Genomic DNA, 14,572 nt, shown 5'->3' with positions numbered 1-14,572 from the left:
TTCACTGGATTGAGATTATTTGCAGTGTGCCCTTATCACAGATGGCTGAAACAAAACAAAACAGGTAGGAATGTTCTATTGTTAAGTGGCATAGGACATGCACACCCTAGGGGATTTGTCTATGGCAGGAGAATGCAGTAAATTAGGGTTACAAACCCTTGCAGCCTTGCAGATGGAAAAGCAATTTTAAGTGATTTTTTTGGGAGAGTAACTTTCAAACCCCCCATATCATGTGAAACTGGTCCCATCACTTGAAGACAACTTCACTGTTCTCACAGACGTGCATAGAACAGAAATATTTAAAGCCTTTTAAGACATTTCTGGCATAATTACTATGTGTATCACAAACTACACAGTGTACATGGATGTATTGTAAAATTTAGTGTATGTGGTCAGTCTGAAGATGCATTCACTTTATCCATCTGACTCCGTGGGGGTTGCTAGTCCAGAATCAAGGAGAATAATTTCTGTGGTTCCCCAAGCACCTGCTCACATCCCCCAGGTAAAAGGAACACAATGGGGAAACTGTATGTACCAAAAAGCTTGTGTGTCTGCAGTGGGTGAAGCTCTGGGTGTCAGTGTGATTGATTTTCAGTTAATTGAGAATACAATACCTGGTCTCTCTTTCTCTCTCCTCCATTTTTCTTATCTATTCCACCACTTTTAATTTCCTATTAATAGACTGTGCTTTTCCTTTTCAACTTAGTGAGAGATTTCTCACCTACACAACCTTAGTCAATGGGAGCACTTACATAAGGACTGCACTGTTTGCCCCTGTGCATCTTAATGAAATTGGAGAAATTGTGGGGGTTTTTCCCCTTGTTCTTTGGAATTGCATTCTCCTTTCTCAAAGACTTTTTTTGGCCTCACAAAATTAGATCATAACTTTGCAGAAAACAACCCACTGTGATCACAGCTTCATTGCACAATGCCTGTGCTTTCTTGAATGTTGTTCCCATCTCTTCAAGATGAAGTAAGATCCAGTGGGTTGGACCTTTGATCTGCATAATAAAAGGCAAGGAGATAGTTTGTAAATCCTTCCTTTCTCCATCTTTATTCTTTGCAATTTGGGACTCAAAGACCTGAAATAATTTTTGCTTGCTGAGAGGAAACTTTATGTAATATATGTGGAGAAACTATTATGATAATTAGCGTTGTTAGGAAAAATCAATGTGTGTAAGTCATCCAACAGCAAGCAATGATCTTCTCACAATCAGCAATTTATCATGCATTGTCAATGCAGGAGGGCTAAGACTATTTTATTCAGATAAATTTCTCATTCATTTAGTCAGTAAATCATGGTGCACTTCATGATAGTAATTTTTAATGTGACTGCATTTTGTAAAGTTTTAATCACACATAATGGATTTTATCTGACAATGAGGTCAACCTGTAGTCTCTTCCTCTGTCATTTGAATCTTACCATCCCATCATGGGGAAGATCACAGTCACACCTGGAAGCCCCAGACTGCAAGGAGATAGGAAATACAAGGGGCACAAGAGGATGAATAGTTTAGACTAATTTTTATCAATTGAGGCTTAGGTGAGGATTTACTCTTGGTGGAACAATAACAGATTATACTTGATGTATCCTTGCATCTGAGTGTAGCTGAATTTGTTTGAAAACTCTTTGCATGAGCTCTCCAATGAAGCTTTTGATCTGACCAGCTTGAGCCTGAGCTGCAAGAGCACCTTTAATCCACTGGGTACCCTGGGAAGGATGTAGCTAATGCTGCTCTTTTGTCTGCACTCCATGGTGAACTTTTCCATTGGAAAAGCAGTCAACGGTGAGGCATAGAAGTGAGGCAGGGAACCTTTGTGGTTTTCAGAGAGAGACAGGCTGTTCAGTGTCTTCATCTTGAGTCTGAGCTCTGCTGTGACTTGCTCATTCTTAAGCTGGAAGGAAAAGCCCTGTTGTCTTTGTCTACAACAGGAGTGTGCCCTGGATCTTCCTCCCAGCTTCAGTTCAATTCTTCAGGTCTTGCTTTTGTTTCTGAGTAGCTGAGGAGTGTTTCCATTTGCTTCTTATAGATGTGGTTTGAGTTGATGTCTTTCCCCTTTGAAGCAAGCTATGGATGGCTCTTCTCTTTCCTGCTGCTCTCCCTGTGTTCTGGTAATCTCCTTTTCCCCTGCACTGCCTTGCACAGGTCTGTGGTACATGGTTGGGTCCAGGTTTATTAAAGCCCTGTAGGTGTTCCTGTGCTCCTTCCAGCACAGGAGCTATCCTATGGCCACCTGCATGGACATGGTTTTCTTTGCTCCCTTTTACTGATGTGAGATCAGGATGTCATTTAGAGAGGTGTTTGAGTTCCTTTGGGATCAAAGGGCCTCTGGAAGTACAAAATCCTCATCATGTTCCACAAGGCTGGCTCTTGGAAGACCCCTTTAATTTCTCCCTCCAGATCCCCTGATTCCTTCCTTTTGTTGTTCCTCTGAGAGACTGACAATCTAGAGGCTGATGATCCTTTCTCTTACCACAGAACTAGAGAGGGGAGAGGGAGAACTAATTGTCCATGAATTTTGCAGGAGTTTTTTCCTCCTGTGTCAAAAGACTGGCATACCTTGCATGTACTGAGGCTGTGACTTGCCACCCTGTGATGGCTTCCATGTGGAGCCTGACCTGCTCTTTCCAGGTCAGACTCTCTCTTGTTACACTGCTGCAAGTCAGGAATATTCACTGGATAATGAACTTATGCAGAAGCACTTTAGAAAAAAAAATGTGGTCATTAGTTTGGTAAATGGAAATGGAATAAACCTGCTCTGATGTTTTGTTTGGGCGGTTGGAGTTTTGTTTTGTGAGTATTAAAGAGAAGAGCAACATTAAAACATTGTGTCTTGGCAGGCTTTTAGTATCTCTCTCTGTGCCTTTCTCTGTCTCACTAATGCAACTTTGCCTACAGCTTCATGCATTAGCAATGCAAAGCAGATTTTGAAAGCCAAGGGAATCCAGGCTCTTCCAGATGAACACTGATTTAAAAGAGACAAAAATCTAGAAAAAATAAAGGTTGTTCAAGTGACATATGGTGTGACAGTGACCCTACTGTAAGGACAGATGTACAGAGCTAATGGTAATCCTACACCAGAGCCAGATAACATTCTGAGGTTAGGAAATCAAAGCCCCATGCTTTGGCTTAGCAGAGAATTAGCATGTGGAGCTCTGGAAACAGGGCAATTCAGTTCTTAGCCATGTTGCATTTGGGGCTTTCAGCTTTGGTAGCAGCAAGATCCTACCTCATCCTGTGCAGGAAAATCAGACCCACGTAGTTTGGCCAGGGAACAGAGTGCATTTAGTAAAGCTCGAGTGTTTAGATGGATTGGTGAAGAAGGTGTGTACTCCCTCTGATAATTAGTTCTGAGAAGTTCATGTCTCTTACTGCAGAAACAGCTCATTCACTGCTTCAGAGCTGTGGGGCTTTTAAACTGGGGAATAAGTGCTGACTTTCAGAGCAGAGGCAGCAGCAGTGGTACCCAAGGGATGTTTTGGAGCCTTTTCCCATGGGGACCCCAGGAGCTAACCTACAGCAAACCAAGCCTCAGGTGTGCTCAAGAGCCACCTGTGCTGACACAAGTTTGATATCCTTTAATGACAGAAGAGAATCCCAAGGCTTGGGGTGCAGCCGTGGCTCCCTTGAGCCCCTGGCCAGCAGAGTTTGGAGCAGCTTCAGGTGGCCAAGCACTGTGCAAAGACATGTTCTTCTTCTTCCAGGGAGGGGACTACACATGATGCCATTGTTTTATTTGCCAGAGGCTTGGCATTTACATAAATGCTGTGCCCCTGTTAAAAACAAAGTCATGATCAGTAGGGAAAACCAGGAATGTTCTGTGTTCTCTGGCAAAATACCTCTGTCTCCCTCAAGCCCACCTCTCTGCCCTACTTCTTGTGACTCCCCTCTCTTTCTTCTGGTTTTAAAATATATTTAGCAATGAGATCTTCCTTATTTGTATTCTCTGAAAACACAGGAAGTAGGTCATGTCTTCCAATACATTATATCAGCAGCAGTCATTGGAAAACAGAAATTAATAGGGTAGGACCATAATTTTTTGGTGCAGTTTTGGATGCCTTAGCAGCATTCAGTTAGGCTTTATTTTTAAAGTGGCAAAATGTTCCCAGTATCAACAAAAAAGATTATAGCACTGACTTTTTACCATGCTCATTCAATTTCTTTTTTATGTTTACTTTTGCTTTCCCTCAAACGAGGTATTTGGGTATAAGAGAAAAACACAAATTTAAAATGTCTAAAGGCAACACATGATTAAAAAGTTAAAAAATTTTTTCAGGCTTATTTTGGAAAGTGTCCTGACTCAGTTGCAGAAAATAGGCAAGGATTTATAGAATTTGTTGATGTTGTTCTTCAAATCCTATGCACATATTTTCTATCATTATTGTTCAGGAATGGGGACCTGTTGTATTTTTTTCTATTTGCTATCAAATATTTTCTGTCATAGTATCTGGATCCAAGTACAAAATCTATGTTATGTTAAGCTGTATTCCAGTCACTACAAAGTTGAACTCCTTTATCTAATTAAAAGGCACGTCAGATTTTTTTAATACAATCTTTCTGAAAGATTTTTGGGCTTATTCATTACTTTAGAAGGAAGCTTAGGTGTTTAGTGTCATTTCTCTTTGCATTTTGCATTCAAATTAAAAAAAAAATTAATTGGCCTCTGTGCATATCTGTCTCTGCTTTTTTGTTGTATCATCTGCTTCTTGTTTTCCTCCTGCAAGCAGAGTTATATCCTCTTGCTTAGAATAATGTGTTATGGGGGAAAAGAGGAAACTGATTTAAGTACTTAAACCAAAAAACTTACACAATCCCCTCTTGTTTTTGCTGGTGTCCCTGGAAGCCAGAGCACAGTCAGTCATTCCTGCACACAGTCAATAGCAAATATTTTAAATCAAGGCTGTTCGCAGAGTATCCATGTTGGGTTTTGTTGCAAGTGATGGATCACTAATAGTTCAAAACTCAGAGACTGGGAGCTTCTTTTGTAAATGGAAGGGGATTATTTCATGCTGTTGAGTGTCCCTGCCAAAGTAGAAAAGTCTCTTAGGAGAGGTGGGGTTGTGTATCCAGGAGTTGCTTGCAATGTACAATTTCAGTAAAAACTGAAAACATACTTAGGAAAAATCAAACCAAGCAAACAAAATTTCAGCTCTGTGCTGCTGCTCTCAGATCAAGCCCCTGAAAAGGAAACACAACATAATACTCACCTGGCAAATGTGGCCTGATCAGGGTTTTGGCTTGTGAAATATGGCTTGGCTCAACAGCTAATAAAGTTGCTTGTAATACAGAGGGCTTGCTCAATAATGGTATTATGAAAATTCTTTTAATTGTTACACATAATTGCTCCTGAACTTCATGGTAATTCTATTTTGGAGTACTAAAACTTGAGTTAGTAGAATCATGAGCACCGAGCCGGTCTGCCTGTTCTTGTTCCATCCTCTTGACAGCAGGTGCAGTGTTTCAGTTCACCCAGCTGTGTTCTTCACATGCAAAGGGAAGTTTTCACAAAGGCAGCGATGCTCCCAAATCCCACAGAAACTGAGTGCAGTTATGTGATTGAGTCTCTAATTCTCATTTCTTCTTTTAAAATTTCTCTCTGTATCTTTATCATTTTGGTTTCACTAGACAAGAATGCCCAAACGTCTTCCACAGTTGGTACATTTGATTAGAAACACTGACAGATAAATATAATCCCTGCTACCCTTACCATGTTCCTGCTTTCACAGGCATTAGCTGTTAGCCCTTAAGAACTGGGAAACAAAATGTAATAAATCTTCCATTTCACCTCTTTGTCGCCCTTTTTCTATCAGAGTGGCCCTAAAGGGGCTTTTGGTCCCCATGACACCTCTCCATAGCCTGTCAGGGATGATATAGCATTGGCATTTTGGGAAATCCCTGTAGTTCTGGGGACTTAACAATTTGGCTTAGGAATCACAGCCTCTTTACTTGAGTCACTGATCTTATTAGAGAAACCTCCTAGACACAGGGCTGCAGTTTTTTGGAGAGAGATGGACAGCCAGCTGCAGGACACAGGTTTTTCCTAGAGCCAATGAGCACCTCTTTGTCACTAGAGTAGAGCAGAAGACTCCAGAGTGGCAATGCTGTCTTGGCAAATGCCTTTTCCATTGCAGACTGAACTGCTCAGGGTCCCCCCAAAACAGGGCTTGTCAGCAACTCAGCCTTGGACATACTCAGATCTTATCCTGCTTCTGTGTACTTGCACTCCTCTTCCTTTAAACATCCCAGTGTTTCTCTGAGACCTTGAAAGGGCAAAGGAATGTACTGCTGATTCTCACTTTCTCTTGAATGATGCCCTTGAGTGGCCTCTGAGGGAGATAACACTTCCCAGGCTTATCACCTCTTTGGTATGGAAAACCCATTTTTTCCCCTCCGAGGGAGTGTCCTTGGGCCTCTTACCTCAAAGTTCAGGATAAGCTCTCTTTCTCTGACAAAATCACAGTGAGTGGAAAGAGACTGGGGCATTCACAGCTGGCACAGAAACCTTGTGAAATACAGAAGCTTCCTTGACTGTGGAGTAGCTGGGATGTCCAGAGTTCACCCATCTTGCAAGATGGCAAATGTTGCAGTACTCATCAAACTCCAGCAGAGAAAGGAGGGAAAGGAGGTGCCTTTTCCTTTTCCTGCCTCACCTGTGCACGTGCAGGGCCCGATACATCCCTAATGCACATCTCTGTAATTTCCAGAATTGTCTCACTTTAGGAGGTTTGATCCTGACTAGCTGGGAGTCTGAGAAACAGCAGAGAGCATATAAGGGGTGCAGACACAGAACTGCTTCCAGGCTCTCTGATTTGTGAGCTAGAATAACGTGTAACAATAGTTACCACTCCATAGCAAAATGTACTAAAATAGAAAGCTTCCTATTTGATTTTCTTTGAGCCACACCTCCACAAAATCCAGCCACCCACAAATGAAGCACCAACAGCTTCAGCTTGACACTTTTAAATATAGTAAAAAGCTCTTGAGAAGGCTTCCAGGACAGCATACATTTTTTGGGACATGTAGATCCATTTTTCTCTGTAAGAGGGAGAGGCGGTTCTGTGCAGCACGAACAGGAGTGGGGAGCAGCAATGGGAATTAGAGTGAATTTTCCCCCATCACTCTGGAGAGTGATCACTTTAGAGTTCCACCTTGTTAAATGGCTGGCTGGAATCATGCATGATTAATGGGCAAAATGAAAATTAGATTATGTGTCTTCACTCTTCCTGTGACCTCTACTTTCTCCTGTATCAACTTAAAGCAGCTGGGGGTGGGAGGGGAAGGGAAGGAAAAGAATTAAAATCCTGTATAAAAATCCAGAAGAGAAAGGGAGAAGGAAAGGAAAGGTGCAGGGCCCCTCTGCAAATTATATGCCAAGAATCATGGCTTCTGAAGTATGAATCCCACAGTGCTAAAGCTTGAGGAATTAAAACGTGGAAAAAATGCCAAATTTTCAGGCTGCCTGTCAGTAGCACCACATATGCCAATCACCCATGTGGAACTGCATCCTCTGGGAAATCTGGCTTCCCTGTGCACTGCACACAGGAGGTGACCTGTGGTTCAGACTCAGTCAAGCCATCGGAACAGATGCCTTCCCCTTTGTGGAAGAAAGTTTCAGTGTGTTGCCCATTTTTGGACTCCCGTTTGGACTATCCATTTGAAGACATGAGTCCTAGAGGCAGAGGGAAATCCCTGCTTGCCTGCAGGCGTGGGGCTCTCTGGCAGTTGTGACATCCTTCAGTGCTGTCTGTAATCAGAGCATAGATCTCTGCACTCACTCAGGGGCACCTCATGTGTGGAGGCACCAGCAGCCTGCTCTCTTTTCATGCCTCTCTCTGTAATATCAGAAAGCAAAGGTTTTCCTCACCACTTACAGACTGCTAGCACAGAACAAAATGCGTCTTGCTGTGCCCTCCACAACTTCATTCTTTGGAGGAAAAATGCACATATGAATCCTATATTCACTTGAAATAGCTAAAAGTCAGTGTGTTACATGATTTGCTACAGAGTCCATGGAGTGTGCTCCCAGGCACAGGGTGTGAGTCCTGGGATATCCTGTGCAGGGTCTGCAGTTGGACTCTATGATCCTTGTGTGTCCCTTCCAACTCAGGATATTCTATCATTTTGGGGATTTGATTCCTGATTTTTAAAAAGTTCAGGGTTGGCTGTTCTGTGATGGTCTTTTCATCTCCCTTGCATGAGAGTAACAAAAATGCTATAAGAAACTTCACCATTTCCTTTGGGATTGGCAGAGCTGGGCTTAACAGAGCTGGGATTTATAAAGCTGGGATTAACAGATCTGGGATTGACAGAGCTGGGATTGACAGAGCTGGGATTAACAGAGCTGGGATTGACAGAGCTGGGATTGACAGGGCTGGGATTAACAGAGCTGGGATTAACAGAGCTGGGATTAACAGAGCTGGGATTTGGAGAAGTGGGATTAACAGAGCTGGGATTAACAGAGCTGGGATTGACAGAGCTGGGATTAACAGAGCTGGTTTAACAGAGCTGGGATTAACAGAGCTGGGATTGACAGAGCTGGGATTAACACAGCTGGGATTAACAGAGCTGGGATTGACAGAGCTGGGATTGACAGAGCTGGGATTAACAGAGCTGGGATTGACAGAGCTGGGATTAACAGAGCTGGGATTAACAGAGCTGGGATTGACAGAGCTGGGATTAACAGAGCTGGGATTAACAGATCTGGGATTGACAGAGCTGGGATTAACAGAGCTGGGATTGACAGAGCTTGGATTGACAGAGCTGGGATTAACAGAGCTGGGATTGACAGAGCTGGGATTAACAGAGCTGGGATTAACAGAGCTGGGATTGACAGTTGGGATTGACAGAGCTGGGATTAACAGAGCTGGGATTAACAGAGCTGGGATTGACAGAGCTGGGATCAACAGAGCTGGGATTAACAGAGCTGGGATTTGGAGAACTGGGATTAACAGAGCTGGGATTAATAGAGCTGGGATTAACACAGCTGGGATTGACAGAGCTGGGATTAACAGAGCTGGGATTAACAGAGCTGGGATTAAGATCTGGGATTGACAGAGCTGGGATTAACAGAGCTGGTTTAACAGAGCTGGGATTGACAGAGCTGGGATTAACAGAGCTGGGATTGACAGAGCTGGGATTGACAGAGCTGGGATTAACAGAGCTGGGATTGACAGAGCTGGGATTAACAGAGCTGGGATTAACAAAGCTGGGATTAACACAGCTGGGATTGACAGAGCTGGGATTAACACGGCTGGGATTGACAGAGCTGGGATTGACAGAGCTGGGATTAACAGAACTGGGATTAACAGAGCTGGGATTAACAGAGCTGGGATTGACAGGGCTGGGATTGACAGAGCTGGGATTAACAGAGCTGGGATTGACAGAGCTGGGATTGACAGTTGGGATTGACAGAGCTGGGATTAACAGAGCTGGGATTGACAGAGCTGGGATTAACAGAGCTGGGGTTAACAGAGCTGGCTTTAACACTGGCTCCGAACACTTTCTCCATGAATTCCCCCTTTGGGAACGTTTCCTTTGGGAATGTTCCCGTCTCTCCTTGCCTTTCCTTTAGGGAGATCCACGTGTCCACGGCCTGGCAGTGCTCGAGGGAGAGAAGGTGAGTGCTTCCAGAAGATTCTTGGAATGCTGGGGGATCCCTTGCTAAACTGGGGGATCCTGCCTGGCATTAAATCCCAACCCTAAATCCCTGCTGTGTCCTCATTGCCTTTCCTGGGTCCTCTGTCCCCAGGGGGAGTCAGGAGAGCCAGGACCCAAGGGACAGGTGAGTGATGGGGATTTGGGACCGAGGACACCCCAAAACTTGGGTGGATTTGTGGGATCCTGAGCTGGATCTTCCCTGCTGAGGTGCTGGGGGAATATTTTCCCTGGAAATGGGGCCCAGTGATCATGATCAGCCCTGGATTCAGGCTCAGCTCCTCCTTGGGGTTAAACCCTGGATTCAGGCTCGGTTCTGGGCTCAGCACCAGGTTCAGGCTCAGCCCTGTTTTGGGATCCAGTGCTGGATTCAGTCTCAGCCCCATTTTGGGATCCAGCCCTTGATTCAAGTTCAGCCCCAATTTTTGGGATCCAACCCTGGATTCAGCCCCAGCCCCAATTTCTGGGATCCAGGCCTTGATTCAGCTCCAGCCCCATATGGAATCCAGCCCCAATTTTTGGGATCCAGCCCCAATTTTTGGGATCCAATGCTGGATTCAGCCCCAGCCCCAATTTTTGAGATCCAGCCCTAGGTTCAGCCCTAGCCCAAATTTTTGGGATCCAACCCTGGATTCAGCTCCAGCCCATTTGGGATCCAGCCCCAGTTTTTGGGATCCAGCCCGTTTTTGGGATCCAGCCCTGGATTCAGCTCCAGCCCCATTTGGGATCCAGCCCACATTTTTGGGATCCAGCCCCAATTTTGGGATCCAGCCCGTTTTTGGGATCCAATGCTGGATTCAGCCCCAGCCCCAATTTTTGTGATTCAGCCCTGGATTCAGCTCCAGCCCCATTTGGGATCCAGCCCACATTTTTGGGATCCAGCCCCAATTTTTGGGATCCAGCCCGTTTTTGGGATCCAATGCTGGATTCAGCCCCAGCCCCAATTTTTGTGATTCAGCCCTGGATTCAGCTCCAGCCCCATTTGGGATCCAGCCCCAGTTTTTGAGATTCAGCCCTGGGTTCAGCCCCAGACCCAATTTTTGGGATCCAGCCCCAGTTTTTGGGATCCAGCCTGGGTTCACCCCCAGCCCGGTTTGGGACCCAGCCCTGCCCATGTTTTTTGGGACATTTTGGGCTCTCGGGGTGCAGCCCCCATGCTCAGCACAGCCTGAGCCCCTCATGCCCCTCTCTCTCCATCCCTCCTCAGCAAGGCATCCAGGGAGAGCTCAGCTTTCCCGGCCCCTCGGGGGATGCAGGAGCGCCGGGAATTCGGGGCTATCCCGGCCCGCCCGGCCCGCGGGGGCTGGTGGGGGAGCGCGGAGTGGCGGGAATGCCGGGCCCGAGGGGCACAGCCGTGAGTACCCTGATCCTACAAACCTCCTCATCCTCCCTGCTCGGCAGGAATTGCCTCTGCTTCCCACCCAGCTCCTCGGGGAACACGCTGCTGTTCCACTCAGGAGCTGGGATCCTGCTTTCCTGGGGAGGAATTCTGCCTTTCCCACTGTGTATGGCATCCAAAAACTGTCCCTGTATAAACCAGCCAGCAGCAGGGATTTAAAGGGTTGGGATTTTTCCCTAAAATCCTCATTTTGGACTCTAATGCCATGAGCACAGAGCAAGCTGAGCACTTGCCCTGGGACAGAACAGGGAAGAGCAGGGTGGGAAGGTGACCTGGGATGCAGGGAGGGGATGGAGATTGGGATTTGGGCTGGGAAGGGCTCTGGGAGGGGACAAAAGGAGTGAAATTCCCTTCCTGGCAGGGCCGGGACGCTGGGGACCAGCACATCGTGGACGTGGTGCTGAAGATGCTGCAAGGTGAGGGCGGAGCGGGGCCACCAGATCCCACGGATCCCATGGATCTCTTCCCATGGATCCCACCTCATGGATCCAGTGGATCCCATCCCGTGGATCCCATGTGGATCTCTTCCTATAGATCCCACCCTATGGATCCCATTGTTCCCATCCCATGGATCTCTTCCTATGGATCCCATCCCATGGATCCCACCCCATGGATCCTGTGGAATCCCCTCCCCATGGATCTCACCCTATGGATCCCATCCCATGGATCCCATGAATCCCATGGGTCCTGTCCCATGGATCTCTTCCTATGGATCCCATCCCAGGGACACCACCCCATGGATCCGGTGGAATCCCCTCCCCATGGATCTCATCCTATGGATCCCATGCCATGGATTCCATGGTTCCCATCCCATGGATCCCACCCCATGGATCCCATCCCATGGATCTCTTCCTATGGATCCCATCCCATGGTTCCCACTCCATGGATCCCACCCAGTGGATCCCATCCCATGGATCCTGTGGATCCTACCCCATGGTTCCCATCCTGTGGATCCCATCCCATGAATCCCATCCCATGGATTCCATGAATCCCACCCCATGAATCCCATGGTTCCCACCCCATGGATCCCACCCCATGGATCCCTTCCCATGGATCCCATCCTGTGGATCTCATGGTTCCCACCCCATGGATCCCACCCCGTGGATCCCATCCCGGCCCCTCTCTGCCCCACAGAGCAGCTGGCAGAGGTGGCCGTGAGCGCCAAGAGAGCTGCCCTGGGTGGGGTCGGGGCCATGGGACCTCTCGGTCCCCCCGGCCCCCCAGGGCCACCCGGTGATCAGGGACCCCACGGCCCCATGGGACCCCGAGGTGTCCCCGGAATCCTGGGAGCTGCCGGGCAGATCGGCAATGTCGGACCCAAAGGTGGGTGGTGGTGACATGGTGCCAGGTGCAAACCCTCCTGGGGTGGCACTGCCATGTTTGTCCCCATCCCTGATCACCCATCCAGGGTTGCCATGGAGTCCTTCCCTCCTTTTTGTACCCACAGGGAAGAGAGGAGAGAAGGGCGAGCGGGGAGAGGTTGGCCGTGGCCACCCGGGAATGCCAGGTCCTCCAGGGATCCCAGGTGAGACCAGGTGTCCCCAGGTGGCCTTTGTCACCTTGGGGTGATGAGCCCAGCGGTGGCCGGGGACCTTCTGATCCATCCCACAAAACCTGCACAGGTTCATCCCACAAAACCAGCCCAGGCTCATCCTGTAAATCCGCTCAGGTTTATTCCACAAAAATTGCCCAGGTTCATCCCGCAAAACCTTCTCAGGTTTATCCCACAAAATTTACACAGGTTCATCCCACAAAAACTGCCTAGGCTCATCCTGTAAATCTGCTCAAGTTTATTCCATAAAACCTGCCTGGGATCCTCCCACAAAATGGGCCCAAGTTCATCCCATAAAACCTGCACAAGCTCATCCCACAAAACCTCAATTCATCCCTATTTCTGAGAAAAATCCCTATTATTTCTGAGGAGAAAAATCTCTATTTTCCAGGGGAAAATCCCTATATCTGAGGGAAAAACCCTATTTCTGAGGGAAAAATCCCTATTATTTCTCAGGAAAAAAAAAAAATCCCTATTATTTCTGAGGGGAAATCCATGATTCTGAGGGAAAAAAAAATCCCTATTATTTCTCAGAGGAAAATCCCTATTATTTCTGAGGGAAAAACTCCTATTTCTGAGGGGAAAACCCCTATTTCTCAGATAAAACCCATCTCTCAGCTTGATTCTCAGCACCCCACCCATCCCACCCCGTTGCCTTTCCAGGTCTCCCGGGCATCCCCGGCCACGCTGTGGACGGCAAGGCGGGCGAGCGGGGCCTGCCGGGCTCCCCGGGCGAGGCGGGCCGGCCGGGGCTGCCGGGGCCCGCGGGCCTGCCCGGCTTCTGCGAGCCCGCCGCCTGCCTGGCAGCCTCGGCCTACGCGGCCGCCCGCCTCCCGGAGCCGGGCAGCGTCAAGGGCCCCTCGTTCTGAGCGATTCCCCGTGAAAATCCCTTCCCAAAGTGACCACAACACTGCACTCCCACAGGGAGAAGTTTCCGCGCTTTCCCGCTTCTGGTGTGAGGGTGGAGGCGGGGGAAAACGCAGCCTTAAATTGTTAATTTTGGGACCTGATTTTCTTTTACACAGTTCTGGCAGCATAAAAAAATCTTAGAGTGGGTATAAATTTTATTTAAATACGCTTTAGGGTTGCTCCGTTCTGAGCAATTTCCTAAGGAAAATCCCTTCCCAAAGTGACCACAACACTGCAATCCCACAAGGAGAAGCTGCCGCACTTTCCCGGTTCTGGTATGAGGGTGGACAGCAGAGAAAACACAGTCTTAAACTGTTAATTTTGGGACTTGATTTGTTTTACTCAGTTCTGGCAGCATAAATTCTATTTAACTATACTTTAGGGTTCCTCTGTGCTGCCCCTCATTCTGAGTAATTCCCTCATGAAAATCCCTTCCAAAAGTGACCAGAACACTGCGAGAAGTGGCCTCGCATTCCCGGTTCTGGCGTGAGGGTGGACAGAGGGAAAACACAGCCCTAAAATGTTAATTTTGGGAATAACCCCAAATTTGGGACCTAATTTTCTTTTACAGAGGTCTGGCAGCATAAAAAAAATCTTAGAGTGGGCATAAATTTTAGTTCATGGAGAGAAGCTTCCGCGCTTTCCCAGGAGAAGCGGCCGCGCTTTCCTGGTTCCTGTGGTGAGGGTGGACGCAGGGAAAACACGGCCCTAAAATGTTAATTTTGGGACCTGTTTTTTTTTTTTTTTTTTTACAGAGTTTTGGCAGCATACATTTTACTTAAATATACTTTAGGGTTCCTCTGTGCTGCCAGAATCTGTAAAGAGATCTTTATGTGAACCAGAATCAGGGCCTCTAATCCTGTTTCCATCCATGGGGTTTCAAATCTGCTCCCTGCAGCCTTTCCCCCCACCGCCAAAAAAAAAAAAGGAATAAATTTTATAATTCCCTGTGATGTTTGAAGGAGCTGATAAAAATTCCCTTTTTAGCCTTCCCTTTTCTTTTTTAAATTGGAATTTTTCAAGCCCCACCCCCAAAACCAAAATCATGGTTTGATT

The 14,572-nt window shown here is 47.0% G+C and overlaps 1 protein-coding gene across 1 annotated transcript in view; it reads left to right on the top strand.

Annotated features, from left to right (window-relative positions):
• LOC128948760 (mastermind-like protein 3) overlaps positions 1–13,476 on the top strand; it is a 29,020-nt gene extending 15,544 nt beyond the window's left edge. The window contains exons 3-9 of the mRNA XM_054293522.1: positions 9,574–9,618; positions 9,751–9,783; positions 10,864–11,010; positions 11,417–11,471; positions 12,190–12,378; positions 12,503–12,580; positions 13,271–13,476. Coding sequence (XP_054149497.1) covers positions 9,574–9,618; positions 9,751–9,783; positions 10,864–11,010; positions 11,417–11,471; positions 12,190–12,378; positions 12,503–12,580; positions 13,271–13,476 — 753 coding nt within the window. The remainder of the gene's footprint in view (positions 1–9,573; positions 9,619–9,750; positions 9,784–10,863; positions 11,011–11,416; positions 11,472–12,189; positions 12,379–12,502; positions 12,581–13,270) is intronic.
• The last annotated feature ends 1,096 nt before the right edge of the window (positions 13,477–14,572 follow it).

This window comes from Melozone crissalis, unplaced genomic scaffold, assembly GCF_028551555.1.
Source record: "Melozone crissalis strain CALT ecotype California unplaced genomic scaffold, PUWL_Pcris_2 ptg000156l_1, whole genome shotgun sequence".
Taxonomy (NCBI): domain Eukaryota; kingdom Metazoa; phylum Chordata; class Aves; order Passeriformes; family Passerellidae; genus Melozone; species Melozone crissalis.
The sequence above is the reverse complement of the archived record's forward strand: the minus strand, read 5'-3'. Positions and strand labels throughout refer to the sequence as shown.